This window comes from Cnephaeus nilssonii (assembly GCF_951640355.1).
Source record: "Cnephaeus nilssonii genome assembly, chromosome: 2".
Lineage (NCBI taxonomy): Eukaryota > Metazoa > Chordata > Mammalia > Chiroptera > Vespertilionidae > Cnephaeus > Cnephaeus nilssonii.
The window spans coordinates 52,182,465-52,205,565 of record NC_137073.1 but is presented as its reverse complement, the minus strand read 5'-3'; the positions used below and the strand labels follow the sequence as shown (position 1 = coordinate 52,205,565).

Sequence of the window (23,101 nt, the reverse complement as noted above, 5' to 3'; positions counted from 1 at the left end):
AATTCAACAATATTTATTGCATGTCTGCTAAGTGCTGTGAATACAATGAAAGGTAAGACATATATGGCTACATGTCTCATGAAGCTTATACTTTTGTGGAATGCACCAATACAACACAAGAAATCAACAATTGTCATAATTGCTGTGAAATAGGTAGTTCTGATAGAATAGAGGAGCACCTACTTAAGATAGGTGGCCAGGGGTCTCCTGGGAAATGGCATCTTTGCTGAGACCTGAAAGACAGAAGGTGCCAATCCACATGAAGAGGAGTTTGAGATAGCGATAAGTAGCACATGCATAGGTTCTGATCCCTTCCGTTTTTTAAATTTACTTTATGGCTTCTTATGCATCTTGTATTATTTAATCATGTATTTACTCTAAGTTTCTTCTTCTTAAAATATACACAATTGTTTGCTCATTGGTGTTATAAGCATATAAAATAATTGTATAGTGTGTTGTATAGTGATTACAGCAATACTTTAAAAAAAACTATTGAACAAAAGCAAGATGTTAATGTATGTGAAATTGTCATTATACATAGAGCTTAATAGGATTAATTGGAAGCAGCTAGTATTGCTCATTGACTTCATTATAAGACATGAAAATTGACCACAGCCATATAATAGGGCATATGCTGCCCCTTCAAGTCTCACTGTTTTTAAAAACCACTAAAATAAAAACCAAGAAATTTATATTTTAACCTAATTCTTGATAGTAGGATAGTATCTCAGAATTTCTGATTACAATGTGGTACAATGTAGTAGATACTTAGAACTTCTGAAGGAGAATAAAAAAGGCCTGTCCTAAAACAGATTATTTAGGAACCCAGGGCATATGAGACGACAAAAGCCTCACCTTACCAGCAACAGTGATGACAGCAACAGTGATATATATTTTCAATTAAATTTTTAATTTGGGGTAATTATAGATTGCTGTCTATGTATATGACTTAATAGAGGTCCCATGTACTTTATATTTACTTTGCCCCAATGGAAGCATTTTGGAAAAGTATAATTTAATATTATAATTGTAGATATTGACTTTGATACAGTCATGACTTGGAACCTTTTCATCACTGCAAGGATTCCCTCATATTGTACTTTTGTAGCTACACTGCTTTCCACCCCCTTCTAAGTCCCCAGTATCCTTTAATCTGTGCTCCATTTCTACAATTTTGTCTTTTCAAGAATGTTATATAAATAAATTTTCACTGAATGTAACCTTTTTACATTAATCAATTCTCTACCTTTTTGTTGGGCTAATCTCCTGAAATTCATTGCAATATAATTGAGGAGATTTCAGATTTCTTTAGAGCATCACTGAGGTTGCTTCCTACTCAATTTGATTGGAATTGAGTTTCAAAATATCAATCAGCATCATATTTATAAATAAAACTCTCTTACCGTGAGTTCCTTCTGCCTTCGATTACTTACCCAGTTTATGTTGATCCTTTTAAGTTCTATTTGAAGAAGTTAACTTTCTGACCTTATTCTCCAACTTTGAAGCTTCCTCTATTGACAATCTATTGTCTCTTACATATAAACAACTTACTTTTAGTAGTGCATGGCACAGTTCTTTAAGATATTATTATACTATGTATGACAGTGTTTCCAAAGTTGTTCCCCACTACCTGGGTTTTCTTTTGTGTGTGCGGCTTAAATATGGTGAGTTAGTTTGAAATTTCCACTAGGGGCAGCCTCCAAGGGGTAAAAAGTCACAATAAGGCACCATGTGGCTATGTAGTTCTCCAAAGGAGGGATTGGAAAGTCTTTTGTTTTTATAGTGATGACATTGGAAAGATTTGGGGACTTATGCTCATTCCCTTATTAACAGCTCAGCCCTCAGTGTTAGTTAGAACAGCTTTCCCCAACTCTGAACACACACTTTTCCCAATATACAAACAACATGGTCCCAGGCTGTCATCCTGATTTGATTTATTTTACTCCAGGCACAGATTTGACCCTAGCTATATTCCATGTGAGATATGAAGTACATTTAAGATTCTTCTTCAGTCATGTTAATTCATTTTAGGCCCTACGCTTCTGGACTTAAGTGTCTGTACTCTGTGAGGTAGATGGTTTAGCTATAAAATAAAATGAATGCTATAGACCGTAATATATTTGAAAGTATCTTGAATTTGATTTGGGCTTCCAAACATTTTCTTCTATTTTGTTAATGCTACTTCTGTGATGACTCAAAATCTATTTAGTTTCCTAATTCTTCTGATTCTGTAGGATTCATAAAGATGAAAACAAAAGCATATATAAGATTTCTTTATATATAAGGTTTCTTTAAAGTTTGCATTTCTTAAAGAAGTCAATACTTAATGTGTTCTTTTTTAGTATTGTGCTGCTGATAAGCCAAAAACAGACACTTGAAGAGCTGAAACAGTCTGTGCAGCAGCTGAGGTGCACTGAGGCAAAGTTTACAGCACAGAAAGAATTACTAGAGCAAAAAGTGCAAGAAAATGATGGAAAAGAGCCACCTCCGGTAATAAATTATGAAGAAGATGCACGATCAGTTACATCTATGGTAAGCCAAAGAGTAATCAAACAAGAAACCAGAAGAGTGGTATGTAGGTAATAAGTGAATACAAAAGTCAATTCTCATTCTAAACAAATTGTTGCTCTTGTTAATATGCAGGTCCTATTAAACTTGTTTATAAATGCAAAATAGACTTGTCAGTCACCTCCAGGTCACCTGGTGAGCACTTTCAGGAACCACCTGTAGAGTCAGAGGAAAAAGCTCTTCTCTTGCCTTCAGAACTGAAAACAAAGACTGCAATTGTTTTTATTCCTGGGAGACAGCAGGAAGGTAGGGTGTTATTCTTAAGATAGAAGTAAGAAATAAGGAGAAAGCTATTTATTAATTTTTTTCTTAAGAACAGTAGAATATTATTTATCTGAGATGTGTTTATTGTGTTCACAATAAGATTTTTTTCTTACAAATATCCTTAAACTACAATAAACACATTTAAATTCACCAACTAGAAATTAAACTTATTTTATATAGTTTTATTAACTGTTTAAGAATACCTAGTACAAATACTTTCCCTGTCTCCCTTTATTTCTTCATTCCTTTCTTCTTTCATCTTATGTTGGTGGTTCTCACCAAGGGGCAGTTGTACTCCCCCCTCTATCCCCACCCCTGCCCCAGGAGACATTTGTCATTGTTTTTATTTATTTATTTTTTAATTGAATTTGAGTTTCACAGTTAGTAATTGCTATTGTTATCTAGTGTGTAAAGTCTGGTGATGCTGCTAAACATTCTACAGTGCACAGGACAGCCCCTCACTTCACACACCCAACAAAAAATTAACCCAAAATGTCAATAGTGGCAAGGGTGAAAAAGCCTGAGCTATGTCCTTGGCTTTGTCTGTGGATAGTTGGGTGCAGTCCATATAAAGAACCATTATAGATAATGATACTATCTATACTAATAAAAGAGTAATATGCTAATTAGACCAGGGGACCTTCCTGAGACCTTTTGGATGTCCTTCCGGACAAAGCCGGGAGCTTGGCTGGCTTGCAAACCACCCCCAAACGGCCATCAGCCCCTCGCCCTGGCTGGTCATGCCCCCCAGTGGAGACCCCCACCCTGAAGGGGTGTGGCCAGCCTGCCAACGGCCCTCAGCCCCTCACCCAGGCCGGCCACACCCCCAGTGGGGACCCTCACCCCCAAGGGTTTGTGGCCAGCCTGAAAACGGCCCTCAACCCCTCATCCAGGCTAGCCACGTCCCCCAGTGAGGACCCCCACCCTGATGGGGGTGTGGCCAGCCTGCAAACCACCCCAGGCCCCTTCCGGCCCCACCCCCAAGGGGACACCCACCCTGATCCGGGACCCTCTTCAGGGCAGACCAGCTGGCCCCCACCCATACACCAGGGCTCTATCTATACTAATAAAAGGGTAATATGCTAATTAGACCGGGAGACCTTCCAGACGTCCTTCCGGACAAAGCCATGGTGGCGGGGCCGAGGCAGAGGTGGTTAGGGGTGATCAGGCCAGGAGGGGAGGGCAGTTGGGGGTGATCAGGCCGGCGGGGGGGCAGTTGGGGGCAAGCAGGCTGGCGGGAAGGGCAGTTGGGGGTGAGCAGGCCAGCAGGGGAGGGCAGTTGGGGGCAAGCAGGCCAGCAGGGGGGCAATTGGAGGCGAGCAGGCCAGCAGGGAGGGACAGTTGGGGGCGAGCAGGCCAGCAGGGGGGCAGTTGGGGGCTATCAGGCTGGCAAGGGGGGGCAGTTAGGGGCGAGCAGGTTGGCAGGCAGAGTGGTTAGGGGCAATCAGGCAGGCAGGCAGGTGAGCAGTTAGGAGCCAGCAGTCCCAGATTGCGAGAGGGATGTCTGACTGCGGGCTTAGGCCTGATCCCATGGGCCTAAACTGGCAGTCAGACATCCACTGAGGGGTCCCGGATTGGAGAGGGTGCAGGCTGGGCTGAGGGACACCCCCCCCATGCATGAATTTTGTGCACTGGGCCACTAGTAGTTAATATTTTAGCAATTTTTGGTTTATGCGGTTCTGAATAGTATAGTTTGAATGTTAAACAGATTCAAATATCTTACATTGTGAATTATGAGTTATAATTCTTTGTTCTCTTTTACTGTCCCATCAGATAAAAAGGACCTCACTTTATTGCTTATGATTCTTGATAACTATCTGGCATGTGCAATCTTTCAGAGGAACTTCTAAAGATTTTTCTTTTATCAGGTTTTTGAAAACCTTAGCTAGTAAACATTTTGTTTTCTGAGTATGGTTAATAATATTTTCTTGTCTCCATGTGGGTATAGAATTGGTTACTTAATAGCTTGATTTAGTGGCAGATAGGTTAAAACTGGCCATCTCATTAAGTTTAGGTAATTCTGTGTGCATATGACCCCTGTTGGCATTATTATTATGATAGAAAAAGGTAGTTATTCATGTCACTAGATGTAGCATATTCTGATTTGATAATTACAACTAAAAACTTCACTTTGACATTTAAAATATACTGATTCATTAATTCTTATTTATTAAGAGCTTACGATCATTTAGACTTTTTTATCTTTCATAATCATTGAAGAGAAGCCTTTTAAACAAATGAATAAATAATGTTTCAGAGAGAATGTGTAATACATTTTAAATTATATATGCTTCCTGGCACTTTCACATTTCTCTTGTAACCATTTATTCAATAATGATAATACCTTGTAAAGTTTTACAAAGTGATGTCACATATTTCACTTTACCCAATTTATTTTAAATAATTAAAATGCTAATTATAAATATATCAGGTATTCATTGAAACAATGACTTTAGTAATTTTTAAGGAAATTACAAAGGACTAATGTAATATATGTAGTTCAAAGTAATAAAGTAACATTTTGTAAATTACTCATTCCATAAATTGATGCCAATTAGTGTGATTTTACAGAGTATTTTATAAAACAAGTAGAAATATTTGCAATGCATAATTCTTAAAACTTAGTAATACTCTCACCTATATAAGTGAAATTTTTGCATAATTAAGCATTATTTTATGAATAATATTTTAAGAAAAGCCTGAAATTAACATAAGCAATTCTATTGATATTTCTTTCTTATAAATTTCATATTTATAAGTGGTGTAAAATTTAAACAAGAGAAATTTAGTTCAATGTTGGAAGAATTGAAAGAACTAAAAATTAAACTATGACATCATGGAAAATATTAGGTAAGAGAGACAGTTAATTATTCCATATGATCCTAATTAAAGGCACTGTTAACCAAACACTAACTCTGTGGTGGTGAATGCTTCTATGGAAGAATGCCTTCAGGACTGTACCACTGGAAAGCAATGGGGCCTGGATTGCGCATTTTTATAGATACTCCCAGGTGTGTAATCAGGATTAGGATTGTATAGTCAGGTTAATATCATAAATGTAGTGATTTTATATATATATATATATACATATATATATATATATATATATATGTATATATATATATATATATTTTACATATTTTATTGATTTTTTATGTAGAGGAAGGGAGAAGGATAGAGAGTTAGAAACATTGATCAGCTGCCTCCTGCACACCCCCTACTGGGGATGTGCCCGCAACCACCGTACATGCTCTTGACCGGAATCGAACCTGGGACCTTTCAGTCCACAGGCTGACGCTCTATCCACTGAGCCAAACTGGGTTCGGCTAAAATATATATATATTTATTGATTTCAGAGAGGAAAGGAGAGGAAGAGAGAGAGAGAAACATCAATGATGAGAGAGAATCATTGATTGGCTGCCTCCTGTAAGCCCCCTACTGGGGATCGAGCCTGCAACCTGGACATGTGCCCTGACCAGGAATCAAACCATAGCTCATAGGTCGATACTCAACTGGCTCATAGGTCAATGCTCAACCACTGAGCCATGCTGGCCGGGTGATGTAGTGATGTTTATTTTGGCAATATAATTTGATGAAAATTAAAGCCATCTATTAATTTACAGAAATCTTTAAAAAAATTGTGGCAGCAGATAATAAAATCATCTCTGTCAGGAAGAGATGCTTTCTAATGCTGTCTTTTTTCACCATGTCTAATTTTGCCCAGAATACAAAGGAGAGAATGATAAATACTAAGTATCACACAATAATTCTCTGTGAATAAGTATGTTTCATTTATTTATTCACTTAATGTTTTTTGAGCACCTGTTATATGTGAAGCTCATTTCTAGATGCTGTGGATACATCAGTGAATAAAACTTATAAGAAATCTCTCTTAGAGATTACATTCTGTAGCAAGTGGCTTAGTAAATAAAATAAACTGTGTATTTATAATGAAAGATAATAAATGCCAAAGGGTAGAAATGGAGCAGGGTAGAGGATTGGGGGTTTAGAGGTTTCAAATGTTGGGACATAATTTTAAATGCAAGGTAAGATAAGCATCACTGGGAATGTGACATTTGAACAGACATGAACAGCTAGGATGTTACTTAATTTCTGGGGAAAGAACATTCCAGTCAGAGGGTACATTTTTACAAAGGCAATAAGACAGGAACATGTTTGGACTGTTCAGAGTACAGTGAGGAGGTCTGAGTGGAGCGGAAAGTGAAGTATATAGAGAGTGAGATTAGAGAAGTAATGGAGAACAGATCTAAGGGCCTTGCAGACCATGATTAAGGATTATGGCTTTTCTCTGTATGGAATGGGGAGGCATTGGTGTGAGGGGGGTTATAACAAAGGAATGACATGCTCTGACTTTTAATGAAATGGATCATTATAACTGTGTTGAGAATATACTTAAGGGGAGCAGAGATGGAAGAATGCTAACCCAGGGTATAGAAAATGACTGTTTGAGCAAGGATGATAGCACTGAAGTGCCAAGGACTTTTTAGCTCCTAGATGTATTTTGAAGGTTGAGCCCGTGGATTAATTGTGGAGTATGAGAGAAAAGAGTCAAGGATGTCTTTAAGATTTTTAGCAGGAACATTAGAAAAACAGAATTTGTTTCAAGCGCATGAATAGATTACACATTGAGCAGCTTTGATAAGGAAGAACAAGATTTCAGTTTGTCCATAAAAACAAGTATTTGGGCCTGGAGTTCAGTCACCTGATTGTAGGCATCTAATGGTATTTAAAATCATTTCACTGTATGAGGTCATCAAGTGAGTGAGGACAGATAGAGGAGAAAAGAGAAACAAAGGCTGAGGCACTCCAAGGTAGGGATCTTGGAGAGAAGGAATCAGTAAGAAACATGTACAAAGGGTCTAAGTGTTCCTTCCTTAGTCCTTAGTTGCCTACCTTATAGGTAACCTTCCAGAAGCATTGAATGCAAATAAACAGTACTGATCTGTATCTTACTTTTTTACTTAATTTATTTTAGGTATCATTTTATAATAGTGTATATACAGCTACTTCCCCCCCCCCAATTAATTTATTCAACAAATATATATTTAGTATCCAGTGCCAGGTACCATTTTATTTATTTATTTATTTTTAGGTGCCATTTTATATTCTGGAAATGCAGTAGTGAACAAAATCAAGATAAGTTTTCTGTCCTCATGGGCCTTTCACATATATGTATGTCAGGTGGTGGTGAATTCCTTAGAGAAAAATAAAGCTAGATGGCAGGAAAAGGGTGCTAGGGATGTGTTTCTATATATAAGTTTGTCAAGGAAAGCTTCACTGGTAAAATAGCATTTATGCAGAAATCTGAAAGAACTAAGGGAGCAAGTGATGAAACTCTTTGGCATGAGATTATTCCAGGCAGTGGGAAAAGCAGATGAAAGGCCTGAGATAGGAATCAGCTTCATGTTTTGGAGGAACAAGGAAGCCAGTATGTTGGAACAGAGTGAGAGAGAATAATAGGGGACAGAGCGAGAGAAGTAATAGGCATTTAGGTCGTACAGTCCTGCAGACCAGTGTAAGGCACTCTCTCTCTCTCTTTTTGCTGCTCTATGTTTGATAAATGTAAATTTATATCTTAAACTCATGCCACATAAAAATAAATTTAAGATTTATTATACAAATATAAAAAAAATTTGTGCACCGGGCCTCTAGTTTTTTCTGCTACCTCACTGGTTTCAGCCCAGCCTGCACCCTCTCCAATCTGGGACCCCTTGGGGGATGTCCGACTGCCGTTTTAGGCCCGATCCCTAAACTGGCAGTCAGACATCCCTCTCACAATCTGGGACTGCTGGCTCCTAACCTCTTGCCTGTCTGCCTGCCTGCCTGATTGCCTCTAACCACTTCTGCCTGCCAGCCTGATCATCCCCTAACCACTCTGCCTGCCTGCCTGATGCCCCTAATTGCTCCCCTGCAGGCCTGGTCACTCCCAACTGCCCTCCCCTGCTGGCCTCATTGCCCCCAACTGCCCTCCCCTGCCAGATTGATCCCGCTCCCAACGGCCCTCCCCTCCTGGCCTGATCTCGCTTCTAACTGCTCTCCCCTGCCGGCCTGATCACCCCCAACTTCCCTCCCCTGCCGACCTGATCTCACCCCCATCTGCCCTTCCCTGCTGGCCTGATCACCCCTAACTGCCTCTGCCTGCCTGATTACCCCTAACTGCCATCCCCTGCCAGCTTGATCTTGCCCCCAACTGCCCTCCTCTGCTGGCCAATTTGGTTCTGATTGGTTGGTTTCTATGCTAGTCAGAGTCAAAAGCTCCCCCTCCTAGGCACCCATTGGCTCCTCACAGTTCACCCAGATTTGGTTCTAATTGGTCAGTTTCTATGCCAGTCAGCGTCTCCGGGCCTATCTCCGGGCCTGATCAGAAAGGCGTGGCTGATCAGCAGCCCCGGTGGAGGCCTGGAGAGAAATGGAGGCTCGGCTGCTGGCCAGGCTCAGAGAGAAAGAGAGAGGCAAGTGCTGATCAACAGCTGCCACAGAGGCTACAGATCAGACCCTGCTTCTCTCTTCAGGCCTCTCTCCAGGCCTGATTTGCAGCCCCCTCAGCAGTCAGTGCTGGGTCACTGCGCCTGTAGCCATGGCAACCCAGCGCTGACTGCAGGACTGACTTCTGGTTGGTCGAGCCTCCAGTTGTTGTGGATGTGATGGACCCAGGGTTTTTATATATTAGGATAAAGACACAAAACTACTAAATAAAATATAAGTGAACAATTTTTTATGTTGTAAAACAATTAAATTACAGAATAAAAACTGGGAATATTATGTACTGCAAACATGATAAAGGATTAATGTTTTTCAATATATAAGTGAGTCATCCAAATTAGTTTATAAAAAAGTAATGCACCAATTAAAAGTGGGCAAAGAACATGAATAAGAAATTCGTAATAATTAGAGGGAATATAAACTTCAATAAAAATATGAACATTTTTTCAATCCCAATAGTAATAAAAATAATGACTAAGAAATGCAATTAGGAGATAATGTGTTATTTCACTTATCTATCACCAACTATAGTGGCTTTGTTCCAACCTGTTATCCATACTCCAGCCATAGTAATCTTTTAAAATTTTAAATCAGAACAAATCTGGTTATATTTACCTCTACAAGAATGGTTACAATGACCTCTTTTTTAAAAAAATATATTTTTATTGATTTCAGAGAGGAAGGGAGAGGGAGAGAGAGATAGAAACATCAATGATGAGAGAGAATCATTGATTGGCTGCCTCCTCACGCCCCACACTGGGGATGGAGCCCGCAACCCGGGCATGTGCCCTGACCGGGAGTTGAACCAAGGAGCCTTCAGTCTTGCAGGCCGATGCTCTATCCACTGAGCCAAACTGGCCGGGGCACAATGACTTCTTATTACTTTTAGGCTAAATATCAATTTCTCTAAATGACCTAACTAAAGGCCTTATATTGTCTCATCCCTAACATAATTGCCAGATATTTCCCTATGGAAGAAAGAGGGGTGGGGGAAAGGAAGTATGGCCTCGGAGAATAATCTTGGGTCAGTTTAGGGCTGATTATACTAATCTAGTTTAAGAACCAAGTGTAATTGGAGTAAGTAAGAGGTTTATACGAAGCTAACAAGTGTGGTCTAAAATCTTCAAGCGAAGCACTTCTGCCTGGTTAAGTCTCAATTATGAATGGCAGATATGATGCGGAAGTTGAGCATGAATGAGCATTGTTGGAGATGAAGACATCCAAGGAATTTGGAGGCCTTGAGTGTAAAAATCAGCCATGATAATGATACAGATTGAGCTGGAAAGAAAATAATCACAACCTACTTGCAAAGCCCTTAATAAATGGACAGTGTCTGAGAGGCCATCAGATGAAAGCATTGAGAATGAAAATGCACCAGCTTCATTTATGCTGTTATTATAAATACCTCATCCCCCAAAATTATTCTTTAACAGACATTTATTTTGATCCATTAATATTTGGCAATGTAAAAGACTCATATGTTAGGTTGCTCTAATATGTCATTTAAGGAAAATTATTCAAAGAAACTAATTGACAGTATGCTAAGTATGTAAAATATTACTGGCAAACAGTCCTTCAAAACAAAGGAGTTATTCCTGTCTTTCAGATGAGAATATTGAAGGTTGAGGAGATGAAAGAATTTTATCAGAATCAGAGTGGCACATTCACATTCAAAATTTTGTGATACTATATTTTAAGTTCTATTCAAGCAGTGTTTCCTGTTTGCTAAGCGAACAAAATGGTAGAGAAAACTTTGCTCAAATCCTCTCTATGCTATTAAATATATAACCATAGACAAAGTCAAACAACCTCTCTAAGATAAATTTCCTTATTGGTAAAATGTGGAACAATTTGTAGAAACCTCATAGAATTATTTTGAACACTAATGAGACAATGTTTGTAAATATGTTTAGTGCAGTTTCAGGCATATAGCTAAACTCAATAAATGGTGCTTATAAAGAAAGAAAAAATTACCATGATGGCTTTTCACTACATTTATGGTGGAAGCTATATTCCACTTTAACATTAATATTTCAATTCCTTTTCATAGTGTAAATCATAGAGATAAGAAATTACCAGCAGGTGGAGCTCAGTGTCAGAGAAACCAAATTTCCAAAATTTTGGAAATTTGGTTTCTGAGATATTTTTCACCTATGTTTTAAAAATAGAATTAAATGCACACAGTTTTGAAATTTATATGTGAAGGTTTTCTATTTTTAACATGCCTACTAAAAGTCATCATCCTGTAACATAGTTCTTGAATATGTAAAAATAATGCTGTAGTTATTTCTACCATTTTATATCTGCTATATATAAAAGGTATGACAGTTTGGTTGTATGAATAAGACACTTAAAGTGAACTTCATTGAAAAGACCGGCTTAGAATTTGATTATTTCATTCAGTAATTGAGCTGATAATCTCAAGTTTAACTTGTCAAATCTGCTGCTCTCACAGTATTCCACTTAGCAAATGGTCTCACCTTTAATTAGTGGCTCAAGTCCAAATATTGAGGAACACCCTTGTGTTCACTTTCTCAAATCTCACAACCACTTCGTCAGCAAGTTCTCTTGCTGCTACCTCCAAAATATATCCCAAATCTGACATCTTGTTAGCATTTCCACTATGATCATTCTAATAAGACACACCATAAACTGTGACCTAGACTACTTCAGCCAGACTACCTGCTTGCTCCCTTGCCCTTCCTATATTTTATTTTTTATACATTAACTAGAGTGATCTCATTGTGGATGGTCATGTATATCTCTGCTTATGACCATCCAGTGGCATACCTCTATGTAACTAGATACAATGCTTTATCATAGCCTAAGCTACATGACCTTGTGCCTGTCCTCCCATTCCCCCCACCCCTCCCCAGCATAGCCTACCACTCTTCTCATCTAACACCATCTAGCCTTCTTGATCTTATTGCCCTTTGAGTATGCCATGCTTCTTCTCATCTCAGGGCCTATTTCCTGTCTAATACTCTTTCCCCAGTTCTTCATAGGACTTACTACCTTCTTTTATTCATTTCCACTCAAGTGTCACTCCTTTGAGATATCTCTGTAACTACTCTAGCTATAGTGGACTCTCTTATTATCTCTCTACCCCCACCTGCCCCTTTTCACTTCTTAAATAGCACTTACTTCTAGTATCTTTATTATTACTACTACTACTGTTTTGGTGGCTAACATTTACTATGTGGTAGGTTTCTTTTAAGCATGTATGCATTAAATAGTTTAATATGTGTATTTATATGTATTAACTCATTTAATTATGACATTTGTTTATGTATGTATGTTTTTAGTAAATAATTTTGCACTCTATTATCACTGCTAGTCCCCAAGACTGTAGCTCCAAGAAGACAGGCACTTTTGCTTACTACTCTTTCCTTGACTTTGAGCCATACTTAGAACAAGAGGAGGTTCAGTAAATTATTTTTTTTGAATATTGGGAAAGCTCTTAAAATTCATTATAACAAATAGTCATCAAATATTTAAATAAAATAACCTTCTGGGGGAAAGGGGACATTTTCTAAGGAAGAAATCATGCCTCCCTTATTATTTTTAGAGCTTTTCTTATAATAGGGTATACAAAATAATCTAGAGAAGACTTTGACAATGTTCTTTACCAAAGATTATTAAATATGAAGTCACCATTGGATGGGAAATATGCTTTTAGCATGGTCCAAGAAAAGGTTTAAAATCAGAAATCAAAGGGTAGAGGAATAAATATGTATTTATTTAATTGAAAGAGTGTAAAGATCAAGGTGCTTCAGTAATTAAAGATCACATCTATTATGGGTTGAAACGTATTTCCCCAAAAGACATGATAAAATTCTAATAACCAGTACCTGTGAATATGAAATAGAGTCTGTAAATGCAATCAAGTTAAGTTGAGGCCATTAGGATAGGCCAGCGATTTTCAACCAGTGTGCCAAAGAATTTTTAAAACATGCAATACCTGACTTTAGTTAGGGGCACTGGCCTCTTTTTTCCTTAGATTGTCTAATAAAAAGACAACAGCCAACTTATAAATGTAAGAAATATCCAAACCTGTAGAGAATTTTTGTGAATTTATTTGAGCCAAACTGAAGACAATTGCCGGGAAGCAAAATCACAAAGGATTGAGAAAATGATCTGGAAATATGGTAGTTTTGCACCTTATTTTACACATTACAATGAAAAGAGAAATCGTAAGTGGATTACATGAAACCCACTGGTGATAGCTTAGGGAGATAGGAGAAAGCAAAGGGCGGGTGTGCGGGACCTCTGGGATTGGATTAAAAGTAAAATGATAGACATACTTCTTTTACATAGGTATGTAGAGGATAATTAACAGTCAACAATTAACGTGATGACAATAACATTAAGGGGATTTGTGGTTTCCTCTCTGGTGTAGTGCCTGTGCTTTGAGACCTCTGGAAAAAGAAAATTACTTTGACTTTCCAAAAGTATGTTATAATGAATGCAAAAAGACAATAGACAGGCTCAATTAAGATAAAGATTGACTTTTAAAAAAAGAATAGTTTATTAATTTTTAGAGAGAGAAGAAGGGAGAAAGAGAGAGAAACATCAATGTGAGTGTAACATTGAGCCCTGACTGGCAATCAAACCAGCAATCTTTCAGTGCACAGTATGATGCCCAACCAACTGAGCCACACCTCCTAGCGCAGTAAAGCTTGAATTTTGTCAGGGGAGATTCTAGCCCAGCATATGACTACCTCCTATAAACTGCTTTTAGTAAAAAAGTTTTAATTTCAGGCCATTCCATGTGGTTACTTTAGGTTCTCTGAGTTTGTAAGGCTACCACGCAGGTGTTCCCCGAGCTTGTCAGGTTTAGTATGTGGCCCCTTTTTGTCTACACAACACAACAATAGCCGAACAGTGTGAATGAATAAAAATTATACTTATATTTTTTTATCAGATTGGCAAAGAATATATTTTTTGGTGTGCTGCAGAATTTTAGTAATTAGTTTATGTGTGCCGTGAGATAAAAACAGTTGAAAATCGCTGGATAGGCTCTAATCCAATATGACTGGTGTCATTTAAGAAAAGAGAAACTGACTATTTAAGACAGAGGCAGGGACTGGATTTATGCTATTATTAGCAAAGGCTTACTTGGGGCTAGCAGAAGCTATGGGACAAAGAAGGATCCTTCCCTAGAAGGTTTGGAGGGAGCAAGGCCCTGCCAATACCTTAATTTCAGACTTCTGACTTCCAGAACTGTGAGAAAATAAATTTCTGTTGTATTAAGCCACCCAGTTTGTTATAGCAGCCCTGGGACACTAATACAGCATCCACGGTGTTTATTATCTACATAAATGATCTGGAAGACTGCCGAGTGAGGTATCTAGATGACATCACGTTTTCTAGTTGTGAGAAGCAAACCAATGGGTACAGGTGATCATAGGAGAAATACCTGCATTAGCTTTTCTCTGGGCTAGCCTAAGAAGGAAGAAATCTAGATTCTCTTGATTTTGTATTCCTTGACTGTAAACATTAATTTTGATTCATTTTATCTCTAAGATTATTTTCAGATTTATAGTCCTGTGATTTTATGAGCCTGTGAATTTATATGTCAGGTATCTAGTAAATGCTCAGTGAATATTGAAAGAATAAATTAATAAAACCATACAAGAAATAAAATATAAAAATAGGAAAATGTAAATAAATTTATGTAGGTGTAAAATCCAAATTATATGTTTAAAATGATTTAGAGAAAAAATGAGATCAAAGAAAGAATATTGAGAATTGATATGCATTTTTTAAAATGTATCAACCTATAGCAAAAAGACAAAATTAATACATTGCTAATGCATCCTTTAAGACTCCTTTTTGGCAGGAGGATGCTTTTGGTGAGGTAGAGCAGGGACCTAACCCAAGAAGCATAGTATAGTAGTTGATTCTGGAACAGGATTGCTTGGATTTGAATTGTGGATTAGCCTCTAATTGACCATGTAAGCTGGGGCAAGTTAGTTAACCTTCCTGTTCCTCGGTTTTGTCATCTGTAAACTAGGGCTTATAATAGAATAGAATCTATCTCATAGGGTTATGGTGGGGTATTAAATGAGATAATCTACCTAAAATGTCTACAACAATGCCTGGCTCATAAGAAGCTCCTTGCCCCATGTTGTCTATTAATATTTATTGGATATATCATTTTATAAAATTATTCTCAAAATATAAAATGGGGCTTTTCCCTGATGGGCATGAAAAAAAGATGAATGGTTGTTATGAACAACAAAATAAAAATGTGGATATATTTAAAGTAGAGAAATAGAGGAAATTTTGCAAAGAGGTTGTCTTGATTTTTTTTTAAGTACATTGGATTGGAAAGGGAGGTAAAAGGTTTAAAGTAGGAGATATGTCAGAATTGTAATCCAAGTAAGTTTCACTGAGTAAGACATTTGTATAGTAGATCTCAATTGTTCTTTTTCTATTTTATTTTTATAAAGTTCCTTGAACTTTGGTCTATTTTAAAGAATGTTCTGCACAGTACCGGAATGTATTTGGCATTTAGTGGTTGCATAGTACCTTCTTTAAAAAAAAAAAAAAGAGTTAATAAAATAAGGATTTACATAGCAATAAATAAATTATTATAGAATAGATTATTAATTTAGGAGCCTTATTTTCAGATTAAACATTTATGATTTTAAGTACCCCAATCACTCTACTGCTTCTCATTGTATGTTATAAAACTCAACACATTCCTGCTGCAAGGGGATTTTATTTTATTATTATTATTTTTAATCCTCACCTGGGGATATTTTTCCATTGATTTTTATCAGGAGTGGAAGAGAGAGGGAAAGATAGAGAGAAACATCAATGTGAGAGAAACATATCAATTGGTTGCCTCCTGCATGCCGAACCCTGATCAGGGTGGGGCTGAGGAGGAGCCTGCAACTGCTGTAGGCGCCCTTGCCTGGAATTGAACCCAGGACCCTTCGGTCCTTAGGCCAGCACTCTATCCACTGAGTAAAAATGGCGACGGCTGCAAAAGATTTTTAAATTTTTATTTCTAATGAGACCTTAAAGGTCATTTGTGCATAATTTAGATTATTTTTTTTAATCTGAAGAATTTCAGGCATAAGGGGAATTATATCCCAGTGAAATTAATTAAAAAGCACTGGATTAAGAAAAGCTTTGTAGCACAGCAGTTTGCAAGGTTTTATTTTAAAAAGCACTTGAAAGTTTGGTCTGTTCTCAGAGATACCAAGATCCAAGTCCCAAAAGCAGAAGACTTCTACAGGTGTGTAGGAAAAACCCCAAGTCATTTTATTTTAAAAATCAGTTAGAAAATAGATTTATTTCTTAAATAATGGGTCATCACTTAATTCATGAGGATATTTTTCTTTATTACTCAGTAAATCCATAAAGTTTGTTGGATACGCCAATTCTTTTTGTCCAGAACTGAGTTGTATACTTCCGTGCCAACAGGGGGAGATAGTGTGAAATAGGAGGTCCTGATCTGTGTCCTCTCTAGCTGGCTTTTGGCTCAGAGAGGAAGTCTATGGGCAAATTGACTTCTGTGGGCCTACCATTGGCAGCTTTGGCTGAGATCTGAGATGGAGAAGAAACATAGATGTTCAGCTTGTGAGGGTAGACTGGAGCCTAATTCTGAAGCCAGAATCTGTAGAACATGTTCTTTAAAGAAGAGCTCTGATATTACTCCTGCTTCCACATCAGAAATCAGAAGAGAGGTGGTAAGGGGAAAGGCTGTCTTAGGCCTACTTAGTTAGGGCCCAGAAATGGCCTGAGCCCAGCAGATCATCTGTTTTATGCTGCTGCTTCCAATGGGAAGAATAATTTTTCTTCTGAATATGATAGTAGACAAAACATGTTTGAAGGAATATTATTACTCAGTTGTTAAGCCAAGCCCATTAAAAGAATGAAAGTGGCTTGTTTTTAATTTCTATTTTATTTTCACTTTATTCACATCTCAGATTTGAGAAAAATACATGCTTTCTACAAGGGAAAAGAGTGCAGTTTTATCAGATATCTGAGGAGAAGCATTGCTCAGTTTAAACTCTGTGATGGTGTTTCAGTTTCCTTACTGGCTGGTGAGCCCAGTATTACCTTGTTTTCAGTTTCTGTCAGCAAAAGAAAATAATGTTTTTCTTGATAATGATCAGTGATAATATCTGATAAAGCTTTTTAATATGATATGTAACTATATAGTTCAATATTAAGTTTATAATAAATTCTTATGGTTTAATTTAGAACCTATTTTTCAGTTTAAATTAAATCACCTACATCTTCCAGGTCCCTTAATTAATGCCCCTGTATTTTAGGCTGTCATTCATTCAGATTCATTATATTAGGAAAAACAAATTTTGGCCTTCAAATAAGAATGGGGAAAAAGGAGATATATGTAATCCTTTCAACAATAAAGAATTTAAATTTTTTAAAAAAGTTAAATGATTTTACATCTTCATATGTTTTTTCTTATATTTAAAGAGAGTTGTAATAGACACATAATTTGTTTTTTAATGTTACCACATTAAATATTTAACTTGTGGTGTTCTAAATATTAGTGTCTTGTAGTCATTGGATAAGTACTATTCATAGGTTTAAAAATAATTTCTTACATTTATAAGTTTCTTATTATCTTGATTTATAGTCATAAAAATGATAGAGGATATAGAATTCATTGGTATCATCTTGTCCAGTCTATCATTTTTTATGTAATAATGTCTCTGAAGCCCAAGATAATTATGTTTATTTTGAACTATGTAAGAACACAGGAATACAACATTTGTATTGAGGCATATCATTAGTGCCATGTAGTTATTAATAAGTTATTTTAAAAATTCTGAAATTCTACTCAAATTTTAACCTAATCGTAATCAGCTGTTTGATTTTTTTTTTTTTTTGGTACCTTTAAAGCATCAAGAGAGTTTATGGATACATTTTTGAATCTTATGTATAATTCTTAGAGCAGTTAGGCTAATTTTTAAAAATTCCAGATTTTAATCCTTTGGTTCTAGAAATTGTCTTGTTGCTGCCCAGTCAGTGTAGGGAAGAGAAGAAATTATTTGATTTCAATTACATTATAGGTTTGAATATAAGAATTAGTATTCTAAGTAAAGTATTGTTCTTGGGAAAGTTATTGAACCGCTCCACACTTTGTCTTTCTAATCTCTAAAACGAGGATGACAGGACCTGGTATATAGTGTTATAGACCATTAAATGTGCAGAACAATGCACGTACAGTGAACATGGTGGTTGGCACATGGTGTTAGAGCCACTTTCTAACCAGGTCAGTATTTTTTTTTCAGTTGTACTTGAAGTGGTGCACTGTGGTTGTTCTCTCTCACATAACTAAAACTTTAGCAATAGTGATGTTACTCTCAGCTTTATTCATGTGTTTGAAAATACTTAACAAAGAAATTCCTTAGTGTCTCACTGAACTACTTTGAGATTTAGTGAATTGGTAATCCACTGAATAAAGCATGTCTGAAATGTAGATCCAAACTTTCCTATGTCTATATTCAGAGGCCTCTCCTCTATATGACTGTTTTATCTTTAATGAAAAAAAAGTGATCATTTTACCTGTCGTTAATATTTTTAGTTTTCAGTCATATTTAACCTTTAAATGCTTCACGTTCAAAATGTGTATATTTGCTTGTTTATGTGCATACATGCATTCCTCAGTCTTGTAATTTTCTATTTTTTCCTATAATATTTTAGAGATGTGGTATTCAGAATAATGCCTCACCTTTATACTTAATGAACCACAGTTTCATACTTAATGTTATAAATTGAATGTAATAATTGTTCTATTATATTATATTATATGACATCTCTGTGAAAAAGAAAATCATAGAATAAAAATTATGGCATGGTAATTTATAATAGTGATTTTCAATGTTCATCTTTTTAATACATGCCTTATTTGTACAAACTTATTTTGGTCAACTTATTTTTGACTTGGGAGTTGGTTGCCTTTGAAATTCCTTCTTTCTTTGCTGGCATCTTATTATAAGAAACAATATTGGACCCCAAAATATGAAAAGAAACTTCAAACCACATGTGCTAATTAGTGTGAAAATAGATGTTAGCAAAGCAAATGACAAAATTAGCCAGTGCTCCAGCTGCTACGCTGCAGGTGCATGAAAAGCCAGAGGGAGAAAATCCTACGACCTTGCTACTGCCCAGCTGTGAGTGGTGCTGTATATTCTCTGGAATCACCTGGGCTCCTGCTGAGAAAAACTGTCTTTGGGATGACAGCTGGACTTCTGACAGTGGGTCTGGGGCACGGTGTTGTTTTAGTGAGAGATACGGTCTAAAAATTGGAGCAGGAAAGGAAAGATTATTTAAAAAGGGCATATATGGACATTTTAATATTTCTCCATAGAATTTATGAGAATAATGCAATTTTCAGCCAATTTTCTAGATTTAATAGACTTCATATCAGGGTTATTTTTTTATTTTTTGTTTGTTTTAATGTTTAGGGTAGCTGATGTTTACAAGTTAAAGATTTAATATCTCATCATTATATCCCTCAGTTGTTTTATTTATTTATCATCTTCAGAGGATATTTTTCCATTACTATTTAGAGAGAGTGGGAGGAAGGGAGAGAGGCAGGAGAGAGAGAAAAAGCGAGAATGAGAATTAGAGCGAGAGGTGAGAGAGACACATGGATTGGTTGCCTCCTGCCTGGGATTGATCCTGCAACCAAGGTGTGTGTCCTTGACTGGGAATCAAACCTGCAACCCTTTGGTGTATGGGTCGGCACTCTAACAACTGGGCAACTGGCCAGGGAAATCCCTCTGTTTTAAAAGCAAAATCTAAAAAAATCTCAGTTTAGATGAGTCTTGATAATTTAACTCATAATAGTGTACTTAAAAAACACACACACCGAAATGCATCTTTTTTTTTTTACTGAGCGAAGTCTATCAGCTCTGAAATTGTTGAGTCAGTGAGATCCTCATAAGGAAATGTGTGTATATCTTGTACTACTGGATAATTTATAAAAAGAATATCTTTAGCCAGTTTGCTCATACATTTGAGAAAAATCATGATGGAATGTGAATTGTATTTAGATATTGAACAGGAAAGTTACTGATTATCACCTCCTGCTTGAGTCTTGTTTCCCCAGAGATGTCATCTTATTTAAGAGATATAAAGTCAAAAAAGCAAGCCTAGTGATCTGACATTTTACAACCTATGGTTCACCAAATTCTATTCTGTTATATTGTAAATTTTCTTACCATTGTTATTTGAAGACAAAATTTTAATCATTCAAATGTTTCTTTTGCACATCTGGTTTCCAGTTTCATTATTTCAGAATATGAAAATGCTTGACTAAGCAAGGGGGCTTTCTCTTAATAAATTTCCTTAATATTCAAAGAAAAAAGACAGCATGACAGACCAGTTTACTAGGCAGTGAGTACTTCTAAAATGATTTTCCTTCAGACAGAACCCAATTGCTAAGGTAAATTATTTAAAAACTGTTTTAATACTTAAATTTTATATCCTGATGGTAATAGAAACTATGCCTCCTTCATTCTCCCCAGCAAATCAACATCTCCAAAAGACTAAGTTATTTGTTTATTTATAAACTAGAGGCCTGGTGCACGAAATTTGAGCACTTGGGGGTCCTGCAGACTAGCCTGTGCCTTCTCACAGTCTAGAAGCCCTCAGGGAATGTCCGGTTGCTGGCTTAGGCCCACTCCCTTAGCACTGCTGTGGATGCGGGAGAGGTTCCCACCACCGCTGCTGCACTCACCAGCTGTGAGCCTGGCTTCTGGCTGAGCGGGGCTCCCCTTGTGGGAGCGCACTGACCACCAGGGGGCAGCTCCTGCATTGAGCGTCTGCCCCCTGGTGGCCAGTGCACATCATAGAGACTGGTCGCTCTGCCGTTCTGTCGATTATTAGCCTTTTATTATATAGGATACATTCCTTATATGAAGGACATATCAATATTTGCAGTATTTCATTTATATTTTGGAGTCGTCAACAGCATAGAATTTTTTTCAGGAGACAATCTTCTCTGGTATTATAATTTCTTGTAGGTATAAAAATCCCTTCAAATTTCATGGTGCTTTGCATAAATAGTTCCAAATATATTTGGCTCTCAGCCTGGAATTTGAGGGTGAATATTGTTATCTTTTTCTTGATTCTTATTGCCTCCTGATTTTAATAAGTATCTAACTCTTCCTATAGGGCCAAATAATCACTTTCATTGTTCCTTCCAAGAATGTTATTAGATTGGGTTTATTTTCAGAAGTCTGTGAGAAATAGTATTTGGTTGCTTTAATTACTTATTGTTAACAAAAAAGTGTTCCAGTGGCACCTTTCACTATAGTTCAACTTCCCATTGGGGATAAGTTCTGAGGTCATCTCAGGTGGGATGACTAAATGCCCTAAGGGAAGTAACTGTGGTGGCCAACCTGTTACTATGGAACTCTTCTTTTTTGTTGTAATTTTTGTTTGTTTTTAAATTACAGTTGAAATTCACTATTATATTAGTTTCAGGTGTACATCATAGTGGTTAGATATTTACATAATTTACAAAGTACTCCCCTCAATAAGTCTAGTACCTACCTGGTACCATATATAATTATTACAGTATTATTGACTATATTCCCTATGTTGTACTTTACCTCCTCATGACTATTTTGAAACTACCTGTTCGTACTTTTTAATCCCTTCACCTTTTTCACCCAGCTCTCCCCCCTCCCCCCGCCGCGCCACACCTCTCCCATATGACAATCCTGTTTGTTCTCTGCATCTGTGTCTATTTCATTTATTTTGTTCTTTAGATTCCACATAAAAGTGAAATCATATGGTATTTGCCTTTCTCTGTCTGACTTATTTCACTTAGCATAATACTCTCTAGGTTTGTCTATGTTGTCATAAGTGGTAAGATTATATTCTTTTTCATGGCTGAGTAAAATTCCATTGTATATACTGTATGTACCACATTTTCTTTATCCAGTTGTCTGTTGATGGATACTTAGGTTGCCTCCATCTCTTGGCTACTGTAAATAATGCTGCAGTGAACATAAAGGTGCATATATCTTTTCAAATTAGTGTTTTGGATTGTTTCCGGCAGATACACACGAGTGGAATTGCTGGGTCATGTGGTAATTCTATTTGTAACTTTTTGAGGAACCTCTGTACTGTTTTCCATAGTGGCTGCAGCAATTTGCAATCCCAACAACAGTACACCAGGGTTCTCTTTTCTCCTATGGAAGTCTTCTGTGTAAGCTTTTTCAATGAGCAATGCAATGCATTTGATTCGGGAATTGGACAAAGGTTACAGAATTTTTAAAAATATATATATATTTTATTGATTTTTTACAGAGAGGAAGGGAGAGAGATAGAGAGTTAGAAACATCGATGAGAGAGAAACATCGATCAGCTGCCTCCTGCACACCCCCTACTGGGGATGTGCCCGCAACCAAGGTACATGCCCTTGACCTGAATCGAACCTGGGACCCTTCAGTCCGCAGGCCAATGCTCTATCCACTGAGCCAAACCGGTTTTGGCAAGGTTACAGAATTTTTAAGGTGAAGATTTTATCTAGTCCACTGCCCTCCTGTTTACTTATGAGGAAACTGAGAGCCAGGGTAGTCAAGTAATTTGCCCAAATTCATACACTTTATCCCATCTGAAATCAGAACCGTATTCTTTCTACTTTAGTGCCTCCTTTAAGAGTCACGCTTTGAGAACTGTTATGTGTTTTTTGGTTAAAGTTGTTAATTTGTAACTTACTGCAGCATCTAGATATGCTGTCATTTGGAAGACTTTTAATTCC

At 37.0% G+C, this 23,101-nt stretch overlaps 1 protein-coding gene across 4 annotated transcripts in view; it reads left to right on the top strand.

Annotated features, from left to right (window-relative positions):
- FER (FER tyrosine kinase) overlaps positions 1–23,101 on the top strand; it is a 304,478-nt gene that overhangs the window by 89,124 nt on the left and 192,253 nt on the right. For all 4 annotated transcript variants that reach the window (XR_013815162.1, XM_079799477.1, XM_079799478.1 and 1 more), the window contains exon 10: positions 2,343–2,532. Coding sequence is in view for 3 of the 4 variants with exons in the window: in XM_079799477.1 (XP_079655603.1) it covers positions 2,343–2,532 (190 nt within the window). In the remaining variant the exon portion in view is untranslated. The remainder of the gene's footprint in view (positions 1–2,342; positions 2,533–23,101) is intronic.